The sequence below is a fragment of the Cheilinus undulatus genome, linkage group 10, assembly GCF_018320785.1.
Source record: "Cheilinus undulatus linkage group 10, ASM1832078v1, whole genome shotgun sequence".
NCBI classification, from domain to species: Eukaryota; Metazoa; Chordata; class Actinopteri; order Labriformes; family Labridae; genus Cheilinus; species Cheilinus undulatus.
The window spans coordinates 10,731,132-10,756,372 of record NC_054874.1 but is presented as its reverse complement, the minus strand read 5'-3'; the positions used below and the strand labels follow the sequence as shown (position 1 = coordinate 10,756,372).

At 42.4% G+C, this 25,241-nt stretch overlaps 2 protein-coding genes across 2 annotated transcripts in view; one reads left to right on the top strand and one right to left on the bottom strand.

Annotated features, from left to right (window-relative positions):
• The window catches only part of sh3bgrl (SH3 domain binding glutamate-rich protein like), a 29,264-nt gene extending 19,749 nt beyond the window's left edge, over positions 1–9,515 (bottom strand). Inside the window, exon 1 of the mRNA XM_041796850.1 lies at positions 9,287–9,515. Within this exon, the coding sequence (XP_041652784.1) occupies positions 9,287–9,331 (45 nt within the window). The 5' untranslated portion in view covers positions 9,332–9,515. The remainder of the gene's footprint in view (positions 1–9,286) is intronic.
• A 905-nt stretch (positions 9,516–10,420) lies between these two features.
• Positions 10,421–13,602, top strand: LOC121516377 (non-histone chromosomal protein HMG-14A-like). Its single transcript, XM_041797645.1, has 6 exons — positions 10,421–10,576; positions 11,538–11,564; positions 11,703–11,732; positions 12,350–12,397; positions 12,498–12,617; positions 12,712–13,602. Exons 1-6 carry the CDS (start codon positions 10,562–10,564, stop codon positions 12,757–12,759), a joined length of 288 nt encoding a protein of 95 aa, XP_041653579.1. The 5' UTR covers positions 10,421–10,561; the 3' UTR covers positions 12,760–13,602.
• Positions 13,603–25,241: the final 11,639 nt, after the last annotated feature.

Below are 25,241 nucleotides of genomic sequence, written 5' to 3'. Positions count from 1 at the left end.
GTGGTTGTGCTGTAAAGATGACTGCAAGAGCACAGCGCAGAATGCTCAATGAGGTGAAGAAGAATCCTAGAGTGTCAGCTAAAGACTTACAGAAATCTCTGGCACATGCTAGCATTTGTGTTGACAAATCTACAAGTAAAACATTAAACAAGAATGGAGTTCTTGGGAGGACACCATGGAGGAAGCCACTGCTGTCCCAAAAAAAAAACATTACTGGCAAAATATTCTGTGGACAGATGAAACCAAAACTGAGTTGTTTGGAAGAAACACACAATGCTATGTGTGGAGAAAAAAGGCACAGCACACCAAAATCAAAACCTCATCCCAACTGTGAAATATGGTGGAGGGACCATCATGGTTTGGGGCTGCATTGCTGCCTCAGGGCCTGGACAGATTGCTGTCATTGACAGAAAAATGAATTCCCAAGTTTATCAAGACATTTTGCAGGAAAACTTAAGACCATCTGTACGCCAACTGAGGATGGGTGATGCAACAGGACAACAACCCAAAGCATAGAAGTAAATCAACAACAGAATGGCTTCAACAGAAGAAAATACGCCTTCTGGAGTGGCCCAGTCAGAGTCCTGACCTCAATCTGATTGAGCTGCTGTGGCATGACCTCAGGAGAGCGATTCACACCAGACATCCCAACAATATTGCTGAACTGAAACAGTTTTGTAAAGGGGAATGGCCTAAAATTCCTCCTGACCGTTGTGCAGGTCTGATCTGCAACTACAGGAAACATTTGGTTGAGGTTGATCTGCTTCCTGCTTTCTTACAGTGCAGACGCTTTGCTGCTTGCTCCCTGCTTTGCTTACATTCTTTCGATGATATCTTTTTTATTTTGGACTAAAAGTTGTGGACAGAAGGTTTTTGACATTCTTTAGTCACTGGAGACATACTTTTGAAAAACAAAGGAATTTTTTGCCATTTTTCAGTGTTTTAAGTCCTCTTCAGTGCTACTTGACCGTGGCCTGTCAACAGCACAAGCCTGTACCACAGCACTTGGAAACGCAGTGCTCTGCTAAGCTAATTAGCTTCAAGATGGCTCCTCTATCTACAGATGACTACCACAAACTTCTACAGAAAATTGCCATGCTGGAGACTAAAATTCACCGCCTAGAAGTTAATGTGGAAGTAAACAGACTAGGTGGAAATGACACCACTTTACCATTGGCTCAAATCAGTGGACAGGAGCTGGCTAACACACGGCTAACAAGCACAGAAAAAGCTACTACGAAACAGGTAGGCTCTGTTCTGTGTAACAAGCCTAGAAGTAGTAGTCCACCCTGGAACCACCCCAGAGCAAAGCCAAAGAACAAATCATGTCCCTAGGTAATGGGAGGACGTTTAACAGGCAGAGCACAGCGAGCTGAGATATGTGATGAGACCGGCTGGCCTGTACTCCCTCCCAGGCGAAGTGCCTCCTCAACCCCCGTATCTGGAAGGACACAGCTGTGGAAAGCTGCAAACGGGAGGATGAGCAACAAACCTCCAAAACAACCAAGTATTGAGCTGCACAACAGATATTCTCCACTGTTGAAGGACCCAGAATTGCCGTCAGAACATCCATCCTCAGACGGTGGGGTAAGGACTGACAGCATGTCAAACAGTAAAAGGCTACAGGGAAAGCTAAAGCCTGGGCCTCAAACTTTGATCGTGGGTGACAATGCTGTTAGAGACTTACAGAGGGTGTGCAGTAAAAACACCAAAGTGATCTGTTTCCCCAAGGATATGGTTTCTAACATGATGGAAAGGATTCTGCACATCGTGGCTGAACATCCAACTGTAAGGAACATCATAATACACGTAGGGTCAAATGATGTTTCTAAACAACAGTCTGAAGTGCTAAAACAGGACTTCACTGAGCTGTTGAATACAGTGAGCTCTATGAAAGCAGATGTGTTTATCAGCGGACCCATACCACCGGTCAGAAACGCAGAGGAGAGATTCAGCAGGTTGTGGCCGCTAAATAAGTGGCTTGCGACTGCATGTACTGTCCATTCAGTGCATTTTATTGAACATTTCCACATCTTTTGGAGCACAGTCATCTTTTTAAAGCTAATGGACTCTTCCTGAACAGCCGGGAGTAAAATTGTTGGCCTCTAACCTATTTTACTTCCTGCGTCACTCATCAGCCCCCTCTGCCAAGGACTTTAAACAAAAGGAATCAGCCAGGGAGAAAGACAAAACACAGCGGAATAAAAACCTTGAAGAGGAACAACATTCACCCCCACTCAAGGAGAGCTCTGAGCCAAAGAGGTGTCAGAGTCTAGAGGAGGAGGGGTCTCTACAGGCCTCCATCCCCCTCAACAACCACGGCACCTATGATGGTCCACCTGCCTCACCCCCTCAAACCCCTACCAGGTCCCTCTCTTCTTTACTTTCTCTTTCTCCCTCCTCACCCCACTTGGAGTTCACTGACCAGATGAAGGAGCTGGTCAGTGCTGGACTAAGATGCACTCCCCGTCCCTCTCCCATCTTCTCTCCTATTAGCACCCCATATCGACCACCTCCACCACCTCTGACACAGACTCCAAAGCCCAATCGCCCAGCCCCCCCCCCGTCCCCCGTCCCTCCAAGGAAGCATCATGTACTGTCTCCTCAGCCTGACAAGGATGATAAGGCTGCTTGTGTTCAAAATGTTACAAGTACAAACTGATGTGTTCTGGGTCCAGGCTGCGAGACTATCAGCAGTCATGAGTCTTCCCAGGCCAAGCCGGGGCCCTGCATGCTATCAGTTTACAGAATTCCTGTCCTGATGGGTCGTAGAAAAACAACGGTAAATGTGCTGAGAAACTGGGGGCACAAAAGTGACGGCACAAGATTGTCTACCTTGAAACTTATTCCCTGTGAATCACAGTCCGTCCCAAAAATGATAGAGGATGTTACTACGACACTAAGACTAGCTTTATTGAACATCAGATCTCTGGTTGGAAAAACCTTTTCAATCAATGATTTTATCACCGAGCACAACCTTGATTTATGTTTCTAACTGAGACTTGGTTGGATCAAAATAACAGCACAGCTGTTCTTATTGAGTCAACCCCTCCCAACTATAGTTTTATTAGTGAGGCCAGAGTGAATCGGAGAGGAGGTGGAGTGGCAGTTTTATTCAAAAACTCTTTGCAAGTTAAAAAATTATCCTTCAATTTTTCTACTTTTGAATATGTGGCTCTTCAGCTGAAGTCTTCCCCTCGAGCTGTGTTACTAAATGTTTACAGGCCACCTAAATACTATGCAGACTTTTTTGATGATTTCAATGAACTGCTGTCCATAATCTGTATTGAATATGACTGTATAATCATTGTTGGTGATTTTAACATCCATGTTGACAACCCCCAGGACAGAGGGGCTAAAGAACTGTACTGTACTCTTGACAGCTTTGGGCTGAGTCGGCTTGTGTCAAAGCCCACACATAATAGAGGGCACACTCTGGACCTGCTTATCTCCAAGGGTCTGAACATACACAAGGTTGTTGTGAGCGATGTGGCCCTGTCTGATCACTGCTGTGTTTTCTTTGAGAGCTCTATCTTTGTGCATACAAGTAATCAGAGAGAAGTTATCATGAAACGATGCATTACTGAAAACACCAGTGAAATGTTTAACAGCCTTTTTTCCTCCACAGCCACCCTGCCCTGTAGTTCTGTCAGTGAGCTGGTAGATAACTTTAATTCTAAAATGGTAAATGTTATTGACTCCATTGCTCCCATTAAGTTGAAGGCTGTCTCTAGCAAGAAAAGATCTCCATGGAGAAATGCCATGGTGGTGAAAAATGGAAAAAGAGAGTGTCGAAAAGCTGAATGCAGGTGGCGAGAAACAAATCTCCAGATTCATTTTGACATCTATAAAGAGAAACTTCACACTTATAATCTACAGCTGAGGAATGCAAGGCAGTCTTTCTTCTCTGACATGATCACCAGAAACAAAAATAATGCTCGAGTGTTGTTTTCTACTGTTGAGAGATTAACAAACCCCCCTGTGTCAATAGCACCTGAACTTCACTCCGCTAGGGCCTGCAATGAATTTGCTTCTTTCTTTAGGGAGAAAATTCAGAATATTAGACAGGCAGTGAGTCCATCCACACCAGGTTCAGGATCTGTGCTATGTCCATCTAAAAACAACTTAAACACCATGACACAGTTTAATCCAATCAATGACAAAAAGCTGGAGGACATTTTACACCAACTGAACTCCTCCTACTGCTGTCTGGATGTTTTACCCACAGATCTTTTCAAAAAGATCTCACATGTCATGGCATCTGATCTGTTACAGATCGTAAACATGTCTCTGATCTGAGGAGTCTTCCCACAGACCCTGAAAACAGCTGTTATTAAGCCGCTCTTAAAAAAGAAAAATCTAGAGAAGACCTTAATGAATAACTACAGGCCGATATCAAATCTTCCTTTTTTAAGTAAAATTATTGAAAAGGCCGTGTTTCAACAGCTTAATTACTTTATAACACTGAACAACTGCTTTAATGTCTTCCAGTCAGGTTTTAGACCTCATCACAGCACTGAGACCGCTCTGGTCAAGGTGTTTAATGGCATTCACTTAAACACAGATCATGGCAGAACTTCAGTCTTAGTGTTATTGGACCTCAGTGCTGCTTTCGACACAGTCGACCACAATATATTACTTGAACGACTGGAAAACTGAGTGGGACTGTCTGGCACAGTTCTTGATTGGTTTGCATCCTACTTAAAGGGCAGGGATTATTTTGTGTCAGTAGCTAACTTTAGATCTGAGCAGACCGAAATTACATGTGGAGTCCCTCAAGGCTTCATCCTGGGGCCTCTTCTGTTTAACATCTACATGCTTCCACTTGTTCAGATCATAGAAAACAACAAAATAAACTACCATAACTATGCAGATGACATACAGCTTTACATTTCAATGTCCCCAGGTGACTATAGCCCCATACAAGCACTGGGCAAATGCATGGAACAAATTACCAAATGGATGTGCCATAATTTTCTCCAGTTAAACAGAGAAAAAACTGAGGTAGTTGTTTTTGGACCCAAGGAGGACTCTCTTAAAATCAGCGTGCAGCTCCAGTCACTTCAGTTAAAAACCTCAGACCAGGCAGTGTTGTCATGGATTCAGACCTAAATTTCAAAAGCCACATAAAAACAATTACAAAGTCAGCTTATTATCACCTCAAGAATATTTCTAGGATTAAAGGACTAATGTCACAGCAGGACCTTGAAAAACTGGTCCATGCATTTATCTTTAGTCGAGTTGACGACTGTAACAGTGTCTTTACTGGTCTGCCCAAAAAGTCCATCAGAAGCTGCAGCTGATCCAGAACGCTGCTGCTCGAGTCCTCACTAAGACCAAGAGAGTGGACCACATCACTCCTGTTCTGAGGTCTCTACACTGGCTCCCTGTCTCTCAGAGAATAGACTTTAAGATCCTCCTGTTAGCTTATAAAGCACTGAATGGTTTAGGCCCAAAATACATCAGAGACCTTCTAGTCCAGTATGAACCATCCAGACCACTCAGGTCGTCTGGTGCAGGTCTGCTCTGTGTCCCTAAAGTCAGAACCAAACATCAGAATCAGCGTTCAGTTACTATGCTTCGTATATCTGGAACAAACTCCCAGAAAACATCAGGTCTGCTAAGTGTTTGAGTTCTTTTAAATCAAGGTTGAAGACACACCTGTTCACTGCTGCCTTTGACTGAAAAACGTTTTACCTTTCAAACTTTCCATTTTTGCTCCAACTCTGCACTGTAGCTTTTTTTTTTTCTTGCTGCTTTAAAAAACTTTTTATGTGTGTTTTTATCTTTTTTGGATTTTATACATATAAAGTTCAGACAAATGACACAAGGGATGTGTCTATCTTGTGTGGGTCTTATTTACTGTTTTTAATCACCTTTTACATGCTTTGTTTAAAATGTTTTCATTTTGTTTGTTTTTCCCTTTGTCAATGTATTTTAATGACCTGTGTGAAGCACTTTGAATTGCCTTGTTGCTGAAATGTGCTATACAAATAAACTTGCCTTGCCTTGAGGTTATTGCTGCCAAAGGAGTGTCAACCAGTTAATAAATCCAAAAGTTTAAGCAGAGTGAGTTTGTCTATTGTTGTGACTTAGATGAAGATCAGAACACATTTTATGACCAATTTAGTCAGGTATCAGCTTTGTTCTCATAATATTCACAAGCCTGTGAGCTTTCAGATCTAATTTAGAGAAAGAGATCTACTTTACTAAATTCCAATTTTACATACTTTTCATGCTACACACAAATAGGCTGAAATACATGCACAAATACTAACAGAATCCTATGAACACTAATGGAGAGAGGCTGGAGTGAGGCGCCACTTCTAGACTTGGTGAGAGGGGTCTGGCTGTAGACCAATACACTGTAGACTGTTTCTACTTATTCATGAGTCACCCCTTCACTGTATCTCTCCCTTCTTCCATTATTTCTCTCTTCTTGCTGATCATTGGCGTTCACTCTCTTAAGTACAAAGCTTATTAGATTCTGCCACAACATGGTCTGACCAATCATTGCACACCTGTCATATTTTAAATCTGCAATCCTCCCTTCACAGTCAGCCTGTTGTTTCATAGGGGGGTATCCTACTCCTGCTGTCAGCCTCACTACTCCTTCAAGCACATGAAGTCATCAGGATCCAGTCTAATCACAAAAGTCTTTGCACATTCCTCTTTCATAAAAATATGTAAAATAAATTATTATTAAACTTGCATTAAGTCTCACCAAATTGAACTGAGATGCCATCTCTGTCAGGATACACACTAAAACTTGCTAAATAAAATCTGATTAAATTCTGTTTAGGATTACGGTGAGGTTTAAGGTAAGGGTTAGGATACCAAAAGTTAAACTTTAAAAACCTGACCTGCAAAACCTGATTACAAAATGTTTAATTCAGTCAAGTAAACACTCTGCTTATGGGTACAAAGCTTGTCCTATGAAAACATGCTAATGTAGCAAGCACTGCTTAAGTAACTCTGTTAGCTGCGTAGCTAATGTAGCTAAAGCTAGGTTCACAAAGCCGCTATGGTACCTTTGGAAAAGCTAATGTTGCTAAAGCTAACTTAGCTACATTGGCATAGTAACGTTAGTCACATAGCTAGCATAGCTATGTTAGCCTTGACTTAAGCTAACAAAGCTAAAGTAAGCTACCGTTCATGTACCTTCTGAAAAAGGTCAATACACAGTTTAATCCCCTGATTTTTTCTCTGTTTTATTTATGAAATGTTTCTTAGCCTGTAATGTTTGCAATGTGGGTATTTCATGTATTTGACTGCCAGACTTTGTTAATGAATAAAGTTGGGAAAAAACCTGTACATGTTCTACTGCTTCTACTGCTCTTCTGCTCTGAAAGAGACGGCATCTGAGATGAACGGTCTGTAAGTGTGGCTGTCAGAGCTAACAGCCAGACTGTCTTGGATTTGGTCCAACCAGGACATGAGCTGGCGGCACATCCAATCCTAAACCTTACAGACGGAGAAACTACCTGATGGCATATCTACTTGGGTTGTATTTTGCATAAAATATTAAAAGCTGAAAATGTGAGCCCTGAGCAGATCGTGGTTTTGTAAAACACGATTCTCTGATTAATGCTGACTGCTGCAGCTCATCGGTTGCTAAATCTGATACACTATTGCTATTTTTACACTTTTCATTTCTTTATTAATCTGCTTTAACATCTCCACAGTCAGTGGAGCAGCATTTTGATTTCTGTATTTGAAGATCAACCCTCAGTTTTGGCTGTTGCTCTAGTCACAGAGCAACTTCATTGGAATGATTAGTGTGGCAGCAGACACTGCTGGATGGTGGAATGCAATCACACCATTTAGCAGTCACTAATTTAATCAAACCGCAGGCAAGGTCACAGACACAGTTTGCCATATGGCAGCTGTTTGATTGCCTACATTTCTTTATTAAACAAGTTTACATTAGAGGCAGAGATTGCTTATATAAGGCATATTTCAACATTAATACTATGTCAATTAGAAGTGGAGTCAAGTAGGTCCTACAAGAGTAGAGTGGATCAAGATAAAGGGGTGCAAAAACATTTTCCTGTAGAAATTTACACAGACTATTTTCTGGTAACACTAAAGAATATAGAATCAAGTTTATACCAATGTGATTGCATTTGAAGCATAAGAGTATTAGCTTGTCTACTTGTTCCAGCAGCCTGTACTAGAGACAGATCAATGAGAACTAATGCATTTTCCCAGACAGGATCCAGCAGAGTTATGGCATCATTTGCACTGAGCTCAGAATGCTCTGACTTTACAGGAAGCTTCTGATCAAGATTGCTGCTTAGCTTTTGCAAATGTCATTTACTGTGAGGGCAATAAAGTCACTTCCTCTGTCTAACAGAACTGGGGCTGTGTACTTGATAACTTCCTCTGCATGTGAGCTGCCATGATGAGCATCTCTGTGATGGAAATCACCCTTAAGGTGATAATACTATCACACTAACTGGCTTCTATTGCTTTCCATTTCTTTCAAAGTTGTATGTTTGCAAATGTAAACTTTGCCTTCCTGGCTATGGTAGGAATCTTTACGTATTGTACAATTTAATTGCAAAATCCAAGCTTTAGTGCAAATTAAAGTTGTATTTCCCAGCAAATCAAGACCTCCAAGAAGTCCTAAACAGAGTCTAAGTGTTCTCAGACTGCAGATGCAAGTCTAATAAGGGGCCCTGGAGAATTGCATCACCATCATTCCTCCCTACTCTGAAAGAAGCCTGAAAATGTGAAGCTCAAGGCTCGCACGGCAGTGAGGGCAAAACCCAGCACTACACTGGGTCAGTTCTCTTCCCCCAACAAGCACACCTATGATGAACCACCCTGTTCTGGTATCAGGTGACATTACAGATCACTTTAGAAACATTTATGGATTTTTGCTGCAGGCATTTCCTGCTTCTCAGCCTTGCTTCAGCTGTACAAACCCCGAGCTATCATTTCAGGAAGCACTGTGACAACCAAAGCTAAAACAGAAGTGTGACCTACTCAGTAACCAGCTCTAAACTTCCTCATGCTCTGAAGTTAAACAGGGCAAAGCGAGCGAGAAAATGTAATAAGAGTCCCCATCTGTGTTCACAGTCTTAGGGAGGGTAGAGCAGCGTGCTTACTGATGAGTCAGGCCACTCCAGACTGAGGATGACAGCCGGATGGACATCTGTAAGTGAGTTCAATAAAAGTTCAGCTGCTTTCTAGCGCCAAACGAGCGTTGGATGCTGTAAAATAATCTTGTCAAAAACCTCCAGTAAAAACAACAAAGCGAAGCATTTGGCTACATTCTTACCGAAGTGGATCCAGAGGACGATGCTATGTACACTTTGATCACCATGTTCAGTCCCTGATGCTGAGTCTGGTAGGCAGCGGTGGTCGACCTGCTCCTTGCAGACACTTTACAGACGGATTACGCAGCAGCCGGGCAACACCAAACTTCCCTGGGTGAAGTACCGTGCGTCTGTAGAAGGCAGCGCAGACTATCTGCGCAAATGCTCCAGTTCACAGCACTGGATGGAGCTTTGCATTCCTCCTCCGCCTCTACTTTGCTCCCCGCCCCTACTAGCCCCCCCTCTCCGTAGAGCAAGAGCACGCACTCGAAAGCGCGCACGTGCACGCACAGGGAGGTAATGGGCCCATGGTGATGGCAATAAAACGGGGTGATACTGTCTAAATATTTCAGCATTGGTCCCATTGTCTGCAGGCGTGCATTTGCTATGCTATAGTGCCTTTAAAGCTGCACGTGCGCACCATTACAGGTGTCCTATTAACCGCCGGTCTGGGGGATGAATAAAAGGCTGAAGACAAAAATAATAAGCTGTGATTTTGAATGCTAGTTGGGTGCTTTGTGTAACAGCGAACTGAAGCGCCGTCTTGTGCAGCTACGCTCTTTGCAGACGCACCGTTACACGGGCTTTGTGGGCCCCCTGCAGGCGTCTGGGGCAGACGACGCAAGGCTTTTTCCCCTGAAGCGAATTTAGGGAAAGCCGACTGACAAACAAAAAAAAAAAATGTGTCGGAGAGGAGTGGGCGCCATATTGGACTCGTACACGAAGTGAATTTATGGTGTGATTTATTCTTGGTGGCCGTTGCAGATGTGAGACCTGGTTCAAGACCAGCCAGCAAATGCGCATGGCTTTACATGGAGGCATGCCGCCTGCCACTGGGGCCTGTGTAACGGAGAATACCGGCTTATCGTGCGCCCTCTTCCTCCCTGTACTTGAACACTCACATGAAGGCAATATGTCCTCGAATGCAATGCTTGCTTTCTTTCTTGCAGGCTTCCTCCCATCTCTCCCTGCAAGAAGCCATTCGCGCAGACCCCAGATCATCACCGGCTCCAAAATTCCAAGTGTTCTGCAGCCCAGAATGGCGTCACCTGATTGGCTGAGGGCCTATCAATCATGCCTTTAGCCGCACCCCTCCCCCCATTCAACCACTCGCCTCTCTGTTCCAGTGTGTTTACTACACTGCCGAGCATAAGGGAGACACTCGTCTTCACATGCACAGAACCCACTAAGAAAACAGTTTTTAGTGAAATTTGCCAGAACACCTCCAAGAGATCAACATGCCCAAGAGAAAGGTACGTATTTTCCAAATATCAAAAATACTTTGAAGGAGATATAAGCTATTAATGTAATGCAAACGATTGCGAAGACATCCCTATGAGACATTACTTAATTATAACGCAGTGTATTACCGTTATATTTTGCTGGGAATTTTTGCCTAATTTCTATATATAAAATACATTTTTTGTGTGTTAGAATGAATATTTTCCCGCGCGGATATGGCCTAAAAATTGCGTTTTCTTCCATGAGCCGCTGTCCTTTGGGGAGTCAGAAGTCTCTTTTGGTCTCCATGCAGTTAAAGCACAAGCAGCAGCCATGCTTTGCAGCTCTTGTCCACCTTCGTCGCCGACCTACCGGGAACAAATGCTTCACTTATCGCCATTTCGCCACCAAACCGGCCAAAAGTGCCACTAGAAAATGCTTTGGTGCCTTTACTCTGCATTTTGGCCGCAAAAACAAACATTTGCTGACGCGTTTCAATAAAATCATATATTTTCTCTCTTTGTTCATAGTCCCAAATGGCTGCTGTGGCGTGGATCTGCCGGCTGATGGCGTGCATGAGCCTTAGCAGGTCCCTCCCCCCTCTCAAAGACTCCCGCGCCAGCTTTCAAATCTGAGCTTCATGCATTGAATGAGAGAAAGAAATGGGGGAGTGAAAGGGAAAAGCAGGGCCCGGGCCCTCAAAATATGGCTTCAGAGGACCGCATGGCTCAGCTCTCATAGCAGATCCCTCAAATCAAGCAGTTGCCTTAAACACCTGGGCTGTAATCCTTTAAAATGACCTGTATTAGAAATAATTTTTTGTTTTCTCGTGATTCTGAAAAGTTTTTACAACATAATGGTAATTACTCAAAATATGGCCATTAAGTATTTAACAACTGTTCCTTGTGAATAAAAACACCCTAGAAACCCTTGATAATGATATTTTTAAGTTTTTCTATTTTAACTTGTCCTTCTTGTGTTTTTCTGCTGCAGGGAGGAGACGGAGGAGAGAAGGAGGAGGTAAGAAGAGTAAAACCACATACTTTTGATTAAGAAATCTTATAATCATTGTTTGGGAACAGTGATGGTATTATCAGTTTAAATACAGTGCCAATCAATGTGAGAACAACCGTGTTAACAATCTTTGTTGTTTTTCAGCCCAAGAGGAGATCAGCTCGGTTATCGGCGGTAAGAATAAACAAAAACTCATTAATATCATTAAAAATCAGACAATAAATGAGTGAAACGTGATAGAAAGGTTTAAAAGTATTTCTACACATATTTAATCACATGTATAATACTTTACCATAAGAGAAACATAAGGAAGTGTAGAAACTACTGTTTAGGCTTAGAAAAACCCTTTAAACATCCAATATTTACATAATAAAGCTAAATTACTCGCCCAGATTATATAAATTCAGCATTAGGTCCTAATTTGGCTCAATAAATCTTAAATTAATCCAGTATATTGCCCAACAATAAATTAGAGTTTTTGCTTGAAAGTAAGTGTATCGATGATACAATAAAGCTAACTTTAAATATTTTGAGTAATAACAGCTAAAAAAATGCATCACTTTAGTAAGTATTGTCTTAATTTTGTCCTAATAACATTTTGGGCCGCTTTTTAATGATATAAAACCTTTAGATTATGTCTAATTGAAGAAAAGTTGCTACCAGGAAACAGTTGGGTAGCATTCCTTGAAAATAGTTTCAGAAGTTTGATGAATGTGCCAAAAGCAAAGCAAGTTGTGATAAGTGTGCACTTGACATGAATTAAAGGTTTTCCCATGCTTTTTTTGTCACAGAGACCTGTTGTACCTAAGCCGGAACCAAAGGCCAAAAAGGCGGCAAAGGTAAGCCTTATTTTGAAGTAATTTGGACCAAAACAATCTAAATCTAAAGGGTGATGCGTGAATATTTCTCACTGTAATTGCTCTCTTGTCTACCTTGCAGAGGGAGAAGGCTGTGAATGATAAGAAGGAGGACAAGAAGACCAAGAAGGCAAAGGAGAACGCAGAGGCTGAGGCTAACGAGGAAAACCACTCTGAGAATGGAGAGGCCAAGACCAACGAGGTGAGTGACTAAAACAACTCTAGCAGCGTTAAAAGCTGGTTATTATAAACTTTTTATAAAGTTTTGACCTTACCTTCCTGCTCTGTCTTCACAGGTGGAGGCAGCCCCTGAGGAGGCCAAGGAGGAGGCCAAGTCCGAGTAGCACCACTGCCCAAGCTTCCTCCTCCTTTACAATCCCCCCCTTCCCCTCTGAACCCCCAACCAGCCAGCCAGCCCCCCAAGTCTCTCACATGGTTTCCCTCCAAGGCGTATTGTTAACAGAGGAATATTTTTATCGATGATTTTATAAGTATCCTTACAGATTTTTAGCACAAAAAGCAAAGCTGATTATGGAGCGCCTTGCAGATTTGCAGTGGTCATATCAAGTGTCTGCAAGCAAGATGAAAACACTAAAATCTTTTTTAAATGGCATTTCATGATTGTTGAAGGCTTGTGTGGTGTAGAAAGTGCGTCCCTGCCGGATTGGCTATGTTGTGAGTTGTGTAGTCCTGTGTTTTTCCTCCTTCCCCAGTCTACCCCCCTCTCTCCTCTCCTCTTTCGCCACAGATTAGACCCCCTTCCCTCCAGTTCAGCCTTTATCCATGTTTTATTAACGGTTCAGCCATGTTAATGTGGGTGATTCTTTTAGACCTCTAAATGTGCAGTGAGTTCCCTTTGCTTCTGTCTCTTGTTTTTTTTTTTTTTTTTTTTTCATTGAAATAGTGTTTTAAAAAATAAAGCGTGTTGAAGTGTGTTGTCCATAAGAAAGAGGAAGATGAACATGTGAAACATTCCGGGAACAGCGATAGCCTCCGACCTGTCTCCTAGACGACCCTGCGTGTAAAACAGCTCCTGCTCCATCCACGCTGTCATGTCGGCTTTTCTAAACACTCTGGTTTTTTTAAACAATTGAATTTGGAAACCTCTGACAAATGCAGGTGTCTGGTCCCTCTCTTATGTTCTAAAACTCTCTTAATAAAAAGAAGTCCTGGGAATTTTCCTCGAATTTCTGTCTCCAGTTTGTTTCTTTAAGAGATAAGTGATAGCCAGCATATCAGCAGCATAATAGCCACATTTGCAGCCACAATCAATACTGTATTAATAGTGCAATCACGTGACTTAACAGTCCAGGATTAAGTTAGCCAAAGCAGTAACTCTGCATCTAAATCCTGAATAATTTAGCCCATAATCTTGTCCTCAACTAGGCGCGCATGCAGGCCACACTAACCGCATGTAAGAGCTTTTCTTTCATAAGATTTAAACCAGATCTTCAGTAGAAAGGTGTAACAGATGTTCAACAGAATGCAGACTATTGCAGTGGCTTCTGATTAAGTGAAACCTGCCTTTAAATACAATTCCACTTCAATCAAATGCTGCAGCAGGATGCAAATTAATACAAGAAGGCAAATAGCTTGGTTCTTGTTAATCATGGATTGAAATCATCTGTTTATGCTGCAGCTGCTGATCAATATGGAAGTAATGTCAGGCACAGTGTGCCACCATTGTAAGATCTGATTAGAAGACATTTCCTCTATTCCACTAAGAATTCATCCATTCTGTGAATCACAGAAACATTCATACACTAAGGAGAGGCCTCCACAACCTTAAAAGACTGAATGAAGGTGATAGAGCTCTTCAGATATTCTCTTCCATAGGCCTTTACCCTCAGCAGGGCCAGACAATCTAGCCATCCCACATCTCTGTCCCCCTGTAGGCTTCAAATATTCATATTTAACTCTATTGGAACTCAAGCGGAAGTGCTGTGACCCACATTCACCTCTTCCCGAAAACAAAATCCCAGATTTGTTTAGCAGCATCACAGAGCTCCATGTTACCATTATGTGCACAAAGCTGCATTTAGACAGCCATGTTAGATGCCTCGCAGGAGCAGGCTGGACAAAACGCATATAGTCTATTAAGCAAACACAAAAAGAATGAGCTATTCCTTCTGAGCCTTGTGTTTCTCTGTTTCTTGCCCCCAGCTCAATCAGTCTGAGTGTGTGGCTTGTATATGTTTAATGTGCTCTTTCAAGATAAAACCCCACTCTCTGTGGCTTGAAAATTGCACTGAAATATATTTTTCATGTCATGGTGCAAACGATTTGCAATGCCCCCCATGCAAAGACATTCAAGCAGATTTAATTAGCTGCAATTGACTGCAGCAGATCTTCTTTCTTTGATGCTACAGCAGATCTGCGTCTTCCCTTTCTCGCCACATAACATGAGCTGTGTCTTCCACAGCGTTTGCAGCCATGTTGGTGTTCGTCTGCTGTTTCATGCAGCAGTTTCAGCCCCTCTGACCTGCATTGTCATGGCCGAGCACTGGGCTCCATTTTGTCGATATTTTCTTTTTGCAGCATGCTATTGCATGGCGCCACCACTAGATGGCAGCATTGCTATAACTTTGTTCCTTGAACGCCAGACGCGCATTGCTCTTTACACTTTGCTTTCTATCAACTCACTGATGTGTTTAAAGTGACATTGTTTTTCCCCGGGCTTTTATTAGAAAAGCAGACACCAGATCACATCATAAAAACATTTCAAACACTCAGAAGTGAAACCCTCAAGGCTTTTAGAAAACTTCTGACATATTTCTCTTTAATCTTCTGTCTGCATCAGCTGTTTGATGCGTTTCAATAGATCCTGTTTTCAACCAGACCAGCATCTCCTCTGTGAGATCTATAGAAGATGTGGTGCAGTGATGTGAGGAAATATAGTATTGATTAGTAACAAGTTTCTGATCTCACCGTCTTTCATCTTTGCTCTTCTTGTGATATCCATCAGCTCCTCCACCTTCAGCAGTCTGTCCCTTCACCCTGTCTCCTGTGATCAGCACTGACTCTTTAACAGCGTTGAGCAATCTTATCAAGTGAACAAAATATCTGGAAGACATTTAATTCAGAGAACAGGAAACAGGAAATATCCACATCTCAAACATGAGTACTAAAACATCCAACTGAATTTGCTCATTAAATCTGAGACCAGCATCAGAACTCATCACTTTTTCAACCACTAAAAGCACAAATGGATTGAAAATGACCCAAAGAGATTATTTTCTTGACATATCTTTGTAGTTATTTGTTGCTATTAATTCATATTTCAGGGGACCCTCCAAAACATGTTTGTATTATGCCAATAAAGAATGTAATATCCTATTTTAATATAAATGTGAAAACATTTTTGACAATTAAACATGCTGTATTTATACAGCATTTACTACACTGTAAAGATTATCAGGATGGTTTAACTTGATGGCCACTCAACAGTCACAGAGTTACTCTTATGACCATTCAACAGTCACCGAGTTACTTTGACAACCTCTCAACAGTCACAGAGTTACTCTTTTGATTACTCCACTGTCACAGAGCTACTCTGATGACCACTCAACATTCACAGAGTTACTCTGATGACCACTCAACAGTCAGAGTCACTCTGATGACCTCTCAACAGTCACTGAGTAACTCTGATGACCTCTGAACAGTCACAGTTACTCTGATGACCACTCAACAGTCACATAGTTACTCTGATGACCACTCAACAGTCACTGAGTTACTCTGATGACCTCTCAACAGTCATAATGTCACTCTGATGATCTCTCAACAGTCACAGAGCTACTCTGATGACCACTCAACACTCACAGAGTTACTTTTATGACCACTCAACAGTCACTGAGTAACTCTGATGGCCTCTCAACAGTCACATAGTTACTCTGATGACAACTCAATAGTCACAGAGCTACTCTGATGACCACTCAACTTTCACAGAGTTACTGTGAAGACCACCAAACAGTCACAGTTACTTTGACAACCTCTCAACAGTCACAGAGTTACTCTGATGACCGCTCAATAGTCAATGAGTTACTCTGATGACCTCTCAACAGTCACAGAGTTACTCCGGTGAAAACTCAACAGTCACAGAGTCACTCTGATGACCGCTCAACAGTCACAGAGTTACTCCGGTGACAACTCAACAATCACAGAGTTACTCTGACCACTCAACAGTCACAGAGTTACTCTGATGACAACTCAACAGTCACAGAGTTACTCCTTTGATTACTCCACTGTCACAGAGTTACTCTGATGACCACTCAACATTCACAGAGTTACTCTGATGACCACTCAACAGTCACTGAGTCACTCTGATGACCTCTCAACAGTCACTGAGTAACTCTGATGACCTCTGAACAGTCACAGTTACTCTGATGACCACTCAACAGTCACATAGTTACTCTGATGACCACTCAACAGTCACTGAGTTACTCTGATGACCACTCAACAGTCATAAAGTCACTCTGATGATCTCTCAACAGTCACAGAGCTACTCTGATGACCACTCAACACTCACAGAGTTACTCTTATGACCACACAACAGTCACTGAGTAACTCTGATGGCCTCTCAACAGTCACATAGTTACTTTGACAACCTCTCAACAGTCACAGAGTTACTCTGATGACCACTCAATAGTCAATGAGTTACTCTGATGAACTCTCAACAGTCACAGAGTTACTCTGGTGACAACTCAACCATCACAGAGTTACTCTGACCACTCAACAGTCACAGAGTTACTCTGATGACAACTCAACAGTCACAGAGCTACTCTGATGACCACTCAACAGTCACAGAGCTACTCTGATGACCACTCAACAGTCACAGAGCTACTCTGATGACCACTCAACAGTCACTGAGTAACTCTGATGACCTCTCAACAGTCATAGTTACTCTGATGACCATTTAACAGTCACATAGTTACTCTGATGACCTCTCAACAGTCACAGAGTCACTCTGATGACCACTCAACAGTCACAGAGTTACTCTTATGACCACTCAACAGTCACTGAGTTATATTGATGACCACTCAACAGTCACATAGTTACTCCAGTGACAACTCAACAGTCACAGAGTTACTCTGATGACCACTCAACAGTCACAGAGGTACTCTGGTGACAACCCAACAGTCACAAAGTTACTCTGATGACCACTCAACAGTCACTGAGTCACTCTGATGACCTCTCAATAGTCACAGAGTCACTCTGATGATCTCTCAACAGTCACAGACTCACTCTGATGACCATTCAACAGTCACAGAGTTACTTTAATGACCTCTCAACAGTCGCAGAGTTACTCTTATGCCCTTTCAAGAGTCATCACAGTTACTCTGATGACTTTGAGTAATTATGTGACTGTTGGGTGATGTCACAACATTTCAATCAGGTTGAAGTTTGGACTTTGACAAGTCACTTCAACACCTTCATTTTGTGTTTTTCAAGCAAGTTAGAGATGGACTTGCTGATGTGTGTTGGAACATTGTCCAGCTGCATAAACCAAGTGGGCCTGAGCTTGAGGTCATGAACTGAAGGCTTGAAGCTGAAACTCTTTGAAGTGTGTTTTTAAGATCTACACATGACCATTCCGTGAAAATAAAGGCATTTTAATGCTTAAAGAGAGTGCCTTGGAGTTTTTTCCCTGTTTGTTATTCAAGCTTTGAAAGTGGAAAAAATAAATATTTTTATGATTCTTAAAGCACTGCAGGGACCCATTTGAGTTCCAAAGATAGAGTATGAGTTTTTGATATAAACCTGTACTGCTCAAAAAGTTTTAATGCAACAAGACCAGTGTTGTTTAATTCCTTGACATATACAAGACTCTAGTAACATCACCCCAAACATTCCACTCTGCATTTTATAAATTATATTTTGTGTTTTTCATGTTAAAATACAGCTTGCTATTTTAATAAAAATGGCATAAAATGTAAAAAAAAAATTTTTTAAATGAATGAAAACTTTATAGGTCTGATTAGGGCAAACACTGCTTAGAAGATTTATGCTTTGAAAGTGGAGAATATTAATTTATATGATTTTTATTGCACTTTTTCTACAGGGTTCTACTTGGGTCCCAAGGGTCCTGAGTGTGTTTTTATTGTTTGTTTGTTTTCTGGGGGGTCCCAGAGGGTTAAAGGTCACATATTTTACCCTTTTAAGACAAGTTTATATTGGTCTCAGGGGTCACCAAAACATGCCTGTAAAGTCTGTTGATGAAAACACACTTAAGTATTGGATTTTTGCATGTCTATAAACCTCTCTGTTTCAGCCCTGCTCAGAACAAGCTGTTTCTGTGTCTGTGGCTTTAAATGTTAATGAGTTGTCTGACTCCGCCCCTTTCAGAAAGTGGATGTAGTTTAATGGGGCAGAACTGTCTTCCAAGCAGGGAGGGCCAACCGAACCTGGGGGCGGGGCTACCTCCCCACATGACATCATGAGGGGAAAATCTGAGAAAGGCTTGTTGCAGCACACATTTTCAGAAAGGTGGAGAAGTGGGGGGAGAGTCTAGATTTAACAAGAGGGGGAAAGGACTTTTTTTACACAGGGCCAGATAGGTTTGGATGACTTTTTTCCCTTTAGTATTTCTCTAATTTTAAAATTTGATCCGAAACATTCAGGTGTGAAGAAAGAAAGAAAGAAAGAAAGAAAGAAAGAAAGAAAGAAAGACAGAAAGAAATTAGGCAGGTGGCATTAATGTTTCACAGCACTGTATGTTAAGACCTCATCAAGCATTGAGGCGCCTACGTTTGCCCGATGAAAATACTGTGTATATTGGCATCAGTGAGCTCAATACTCAAATATTGTTTTGTCTCTACTCTGTTCATGCTTATGTTTGCCTGCCTGTTTTACTGTCTGTTTGCCCATCTGCCAGTCTCCCTATCTGCCTGTCTGCTCTTCCTCCTCTTCTCTCTGTAGTACTCACTGGGGAGTTGTGCCCCCGGTGTGCACTCCCATTCTGTCCTCCTTAACTCTGATGGGTTATGATAGTCAACTATTTCCAATTTTAAACATGTGCACATCCTATTCTGTCATCCCACGCATTTCCAGTCGCTGTCTCCTCCCCACACTCGCCCATTCAAAGCTGCTACTTGCATCATTCTGCTCATGACAGCTCCAGCATGCAGCGTTGTGTGTTTGTGGGAGTGTGCGCACAAGGAGGGGCACAGGAGACGAGGATGACCTTTTATGAGGAAGTGATTTTAATGATGTCCAGTTGTTACTAGGGAGTCTTGCGTATGTGCGTATGTGATATGGAGAAAAACAGCACTCTTTTCCACATGCTTATACTTACATGAAGACACACAGAAGCTGCCAACAGGTACACACTGACATTTGAATGAAACAGTCTGAGACACATGCCCTCCCTCCAGACGGGACCTTGTGATGCCTGAAATGAACAGATGTTCAGTAGCAGGGTTCTCTCATTCACTCCTCTGCTGTCTGACTGGCTTAAAATGTTTGTGTTAGACTCCTGTATGAGGCCTACTGCTCTGAACGGGGGCAGGATGTACAAGTGTGAGTGAATGGAAAGAGGCAGGGTGGGAAGGAGAGTAAAAGAAAGTGTCAGGAGGGGATGGGAGTTGGGGGTAGGGTGGGAGGTTAAGGGTGCAGAGGGAGAAGAGCTGGATGCAGATGGGGATCTATTCTCTGCACACGCAGACAAGATGGAAATGAGTGGCCGTCTGTGACGTCAATCAGTGCAGATACACACACACTCACACAGTGAGACACTCCCCTGGTCCCATGCTACTACATGCTTCAGTGCAAACAGCAGCAGTGCCACGGATCACAGTCATAAACATCAGAACACACAAGCAGCACCCCCATCAAGCACAAACACGAACAAACAGCAGACACGCAGATCTGAGTCTTATCTCTGACCAGGCATATGATGTCAGCTCAACCATTCACTCACTGGGGAAGAGAAAAGTACTTCTGTGCCATGAAGAGAATTAGTCACCGCAGAAATTAAACTTTATTTCATTAAAAGGCTAAAATGAGGCATGATGTATAAGGCTGAGAGTCGAAGAAACTCTGGTTATTACTCACCAAAAAACAAAAACCAGAGTGAAGGAAGAAGAGTTGGTACAAATTTTTAAACATTATAACATTAAAACCCACCACCACAAGCAATCTGAATCGACTTAGGTAAAAGAAAAGTCATTATGTGAAACAGACATGCTTGCAGTATAACAGAAAACCTTGTTAATTCAGACCATTGTGCAGTGCCTTTAAAAAGTTTTCATCCCTTTACATGTTTCACCTTTTAACTGTTTTTTTTTTTTTTTAATCAGGCATGGTCAATATAATTTATTCCTTTTCTGAGAAAAAAATTACAAAAATCTCTAATTTTGCAAAGTAATGAGTCTGGGCTTTGACTCAGCCTCTCCAGAACATTCATCTTGTTGTCTTTAAACCATTTCTGTGTAGCTTTCGCTGTATGCTTCAGGTCATTGTCTTCCTGGAAAATAAATCTCCCCCCCAAGCCGTAGTTCTCTTGAAGAATGAATGAGATTGACCTCCAAAATTTCCCTATATTTGCCGCATTCATTTTACTCTCCACCTATACAAGCCTTCCAGGACTGACTGCCAAGAAGCATCCCCACAGTATGATGCTGCCACCACCATGCTTCACAGTGGGGATGGTGTTTTGGTAATGATGTGCAGTGTGTGGCGTCTTGTCTAATGGCCAAAAAGCAGACCAAAGAACTTTCTTCCACTTGTCCATGGAGGCTCCCACACACCTTTTGGTGAACTCTAGACGAGAGTCCCATAAAGCTTTGACTGGTGAAGAACCCAGGCAACAGTTGTTGTATGCAGAGTCTCTATCCATCTCAGCTGCTGAAGCTTGTAACTATTTCAGAGTAGTCATAGGTGTCATGGTGGCCTCTCCTTGGTTAGTCTGTGAGGATGGACTGATCTGGGCAGATTTACACATATGCCATTTTCCTTCCATTTCTTGATAATGGATTTAACTGAACTCCAGGGATGTTCAGTGCTTTAGAAATCAATAACATTTTCTCTGAGTTCCTTGGATTGTTCTTTTTTCTTCATGTTGTAATAGTAGCCAGGAATATTGATTAACCAGTGACTGGTGCTTCCAGACACAGGTGTCTTTATACTACAGTCACTTGAGACACAGTCACTGCACTCAGGTGATCCCAGTTTTGCTAATGTAAGACTACTAGCACCAACTGGCTGGATCTCTGTTGAATTACATTAGTCACTTCAATGGGGTGAAAATTTATGTGATTACTGTTTTCACTTTGACATTAAGAGGTTTTTTTTGTCAAAAAAGCCTAATTATATTGACCATGATTGATTTATAAAATCATAAAAGGGTAAAAAATCCAAGGGGGTGAATGCTTTCTAAAGACACTATACACCCATTCATACACTGATGGTTAAAGCTACTATGCAGTGTCTATGAGTATTAGCTCACCTTTACTTACAATTCGCACCACTGAAGCAGCAGGGGGAGCAATTTGAGATAAAGTGTCTTGCACTATGACATGTGACTTTAGAAGCCAGGCTTTAGAGGCTCAAGTATTCTTACTTTCAGTTTTAGCAAGGATTGGCTCCCTTTGATCCAACTGCCGTAGTCAGAATCTGGACTCGCCGCTGAATATACCAGTCCTCCGCATGTTCAGGTTCCAGTGCAGAAGTTGCCAATACCAGTGCAAATAGGCCTGAGGCCCAATGAGACTAGAGATTGGCTGCTTGCAGTCCGTTCTGGATTGCCTGGGCAGAGAGCCGTCAGTCATATTGTCCTGCAAACCTTGACTGCAGATCTGTAGAAGGCACCCCATGGTTCCTACATGCTGACGGGGTAAGGAAATGGTCTTCTTGGGATTCCCACTTCATTGCCTGTCTCTGACATCCACCGTTACATGCAACTTGGCCTTCAGTTTGGAGAACGTACAAGGGCTCACTCCAAATAATGCCGCAACTTGGTTTTGCAGAACATCAGCTTGAAGTTGCCCTATTGCCAAACCAAATCCAGATCAATTAAATGTGGCATGCTGATTCTTGGAGTAGACACCTACTGACCACTGACTGGCACATGCTTGGCCTCACCTGGGGGTACCAGATGCTCATAACAAATCAATAGCAACAGCAAAACCAGCAGTTGGCATTGGCAGAGAAGATTTGGCAAATTTTTCACAGGCACAACCCATATGTTTCGGGCATCTGATCAGGATACCTCCTGGGCGCCTTCCTATGGAGGTCTTCCGGGCACATACAAACCAGGAGGAGACCCAGAGGCAGACCCAGAACTCGCTGGAGGGATTATATATCCCATCTGGCCTGGGAGCACCTTGGAATCCCTCAGGAGGAAGTGGAAAGGGCTGTGGGGGAAAGGCACGTCTGGGTTGACTTGCTTCACATGCTCCAGATAAGCAGAAGAAGATGGATGGATGGACAACTCACATACTCAGCTCTGCTGCTCATCCCACAAATGCATGTTCCTTCTAATTGTGGCACCATTTAAAAGGAAAATAAATAGGTTTCCCAATGGTGTAAGATTTGTTTCACGATGCATTGCTACAACAAAGAAATCATCTACTATTACCGCTTTATGTGCTAAGTTTATCTGCTGTCCTCATTACAAATGACTTGATATTTATGGCAAAAATTCAGGCAAAAACGAGCAGTGAAAAATAGCAGTCATGGCTATTATGAGGGATATAAAGTTCCACATCTTTCTCTTTAAAGGCTTTATCTCTCATTTGTAAATCTGCCTCTCTGCCTTCTGACTAATGGACACTTATGCAAGGTTGTGTCTTCGTCACATGGCAGACATTATGATCCATTATATTGTATTTTGTTTGCATAATTAGCAAAGTAAGGTCTCAGTGACCCACAGGCTGATGAATGAAATAAATGCTAGAGACAAGCTGACGGGAGGCACGCACACCATTCAGGAAACATAATTATCGCCCTCTATTTTCCGTACCACTGAACAGCTTGGTTTTCATGTCAAAGGAGTTTTAATGATGAGTTAACATCTTGAGCCTAAATATAGCACAGGTGGGTTGAATTTGGGTGTAGAAAAAGTAACATGGTTCGATTCCTCAAGGGTTTCTGATTCAGGCTCCACGTCTGGCATGTATCTGGCAAGTTTGCCTTTAAGAAATCATCCACCCATGTCACAGAGTCGTGACGACACATTTCTATCTAGAGAAATGAAAAACTATTTTTGAAACACTCCACTCTGCCTTCCCAATTTGGCTGTTAAGGATGAACTGACAGATAAAGAGTGCATCAATTTCAACGTGGGGGTGGCATGCATGCGTGCGCTCATGTTTGATGAGTGCACACTGGGTGTGCGTTTGTGTATGTGGGTGTCATTAGAATTAAACACACAGCAGCCACTTGCCTTGCCAATTGCTCTATTTCTTTGAGTAGAATGGTTTTCTTGGCTGTTTTTCATCAAGGTTTTTTGTCCTCTTGTACCCTCAGCTGGAAGAGGACTGAGTCACAGCAGTCAAAGAAGCAGGTGGGTGGGAGGGACGCAGTAAGTGGGGGGAGAGGGGAGAGGATGTGGGTGGTATAAGTTAAGGAGGGTAGTGAATGAAAAATATGAATGAATACTACAAGTCCATTTATTGCTTTGCTTTTATCAGGCATAAAAGCTGTAATTAAAGGATCATAAAATATAATTTGGTAGAGTTATTTAGCAGCAGGTTCGGTGATGTCGGAATTAAATATCATCAGATTTTAAATTAATTGTTAACCCACAGAAGTTGCAGAGAATTCATTTGGACCAAGAGACAAGGAGACTGGATAAAACTGGCTAGCAGCCATAATTAACTCAATTCACACTTTAGATAGCACCGCATGCTTCATGCCTTAATCCCTGCTGACCCCAACTTGATGCTTTTGTTTGCAGGGGAAGCATGTGCCGACACATAATACATATTTTAACACAGAGGTATTAAAAAATTAAACATATATCTGTTTCCAACCTGTGTGAGAGTAGTCAAAAAGTCACCCTGGTGGTGTTGTCCGAAGCATAAGAGACAGGATGACAGATGTGTGGGTGATGTTCTCTTTTTGTCTCAAACTGTTTGTTGAGAGTGGATGGGTGGGCAGGCCATTAGGAGAATTGATGTGTATGCAGCTGTATGTGTGCACACATTCGTACATGTGTGTTCTCCTGTGCTAACATCACTGCTGTCGTCACTGCAGCCACCTCACAGTGACTCCCCTGTGACTGAGGGCCTGACAGCCTCCCACGCTCTCGCCATCAACTCCCTTACTCTTGCTCTTCTTTTTCTTTTTTTTTTTTTTTGCTTTATCTGTAACCTCCCTCTTCTCTTACTCCCTGTCCGTGGCTTTGTCTCCCCTCAACTCTATTTTCTCATCCATCCACTATCTTTTTCTTTTGTTTCACCCACCTCTTGTTGTCATCTCTCACCCCCTCATTCGGTGTGTGGGTCTTCCCTGTCTTCCGTCATATTCTCTGCGCCCACTATGCTGCCTGTCTCCGTCTCTATGGAAACCCCGAATGGACAAGGGTGGCTTAGAGGTCTGCAAGACGCTGATACAGACCCTATTAGATCACACACTCTCTTTCTCTCCCAGAGAGCCACACATTTGCAATGTTGGGCACACAGCACAAGCAGATTCTCAGCTCTGTGAGAATTGGTGTATTTCACACACAAACCTTGGAAATGCCTCATTTTCCCTTGTGCCCATGACTTACCAGGGGTGTGAAGTGGGAGGAACGGATGGAGAAAGTGCTGGAGTGAAGAGGAATCCCTTTTGTTTTCTTCATTTTTAATTATTTCGTGGTGTGTGAAAAGAGGAGACCACCTGCATG

Coding starts and splice junctions, on each gene's coding strand:
- LOC121516377 (XM_041797645.1), top strand. Junction 11,565..11,702: donor ACGGAGGAGAGAAGGAGGAG/GTAAGAAGAGTA, acceptor GTTGTTTTTCAG/CCCAAGAGGAGATCAGCTCG. Junction 12,398..12,497: donor AGGCCAAAAAGGCGGCAAAG/GTAAGCCTTATT, acceptor TCTACCTTGCAG/AGGGAGAAGGCTGTGAATGA.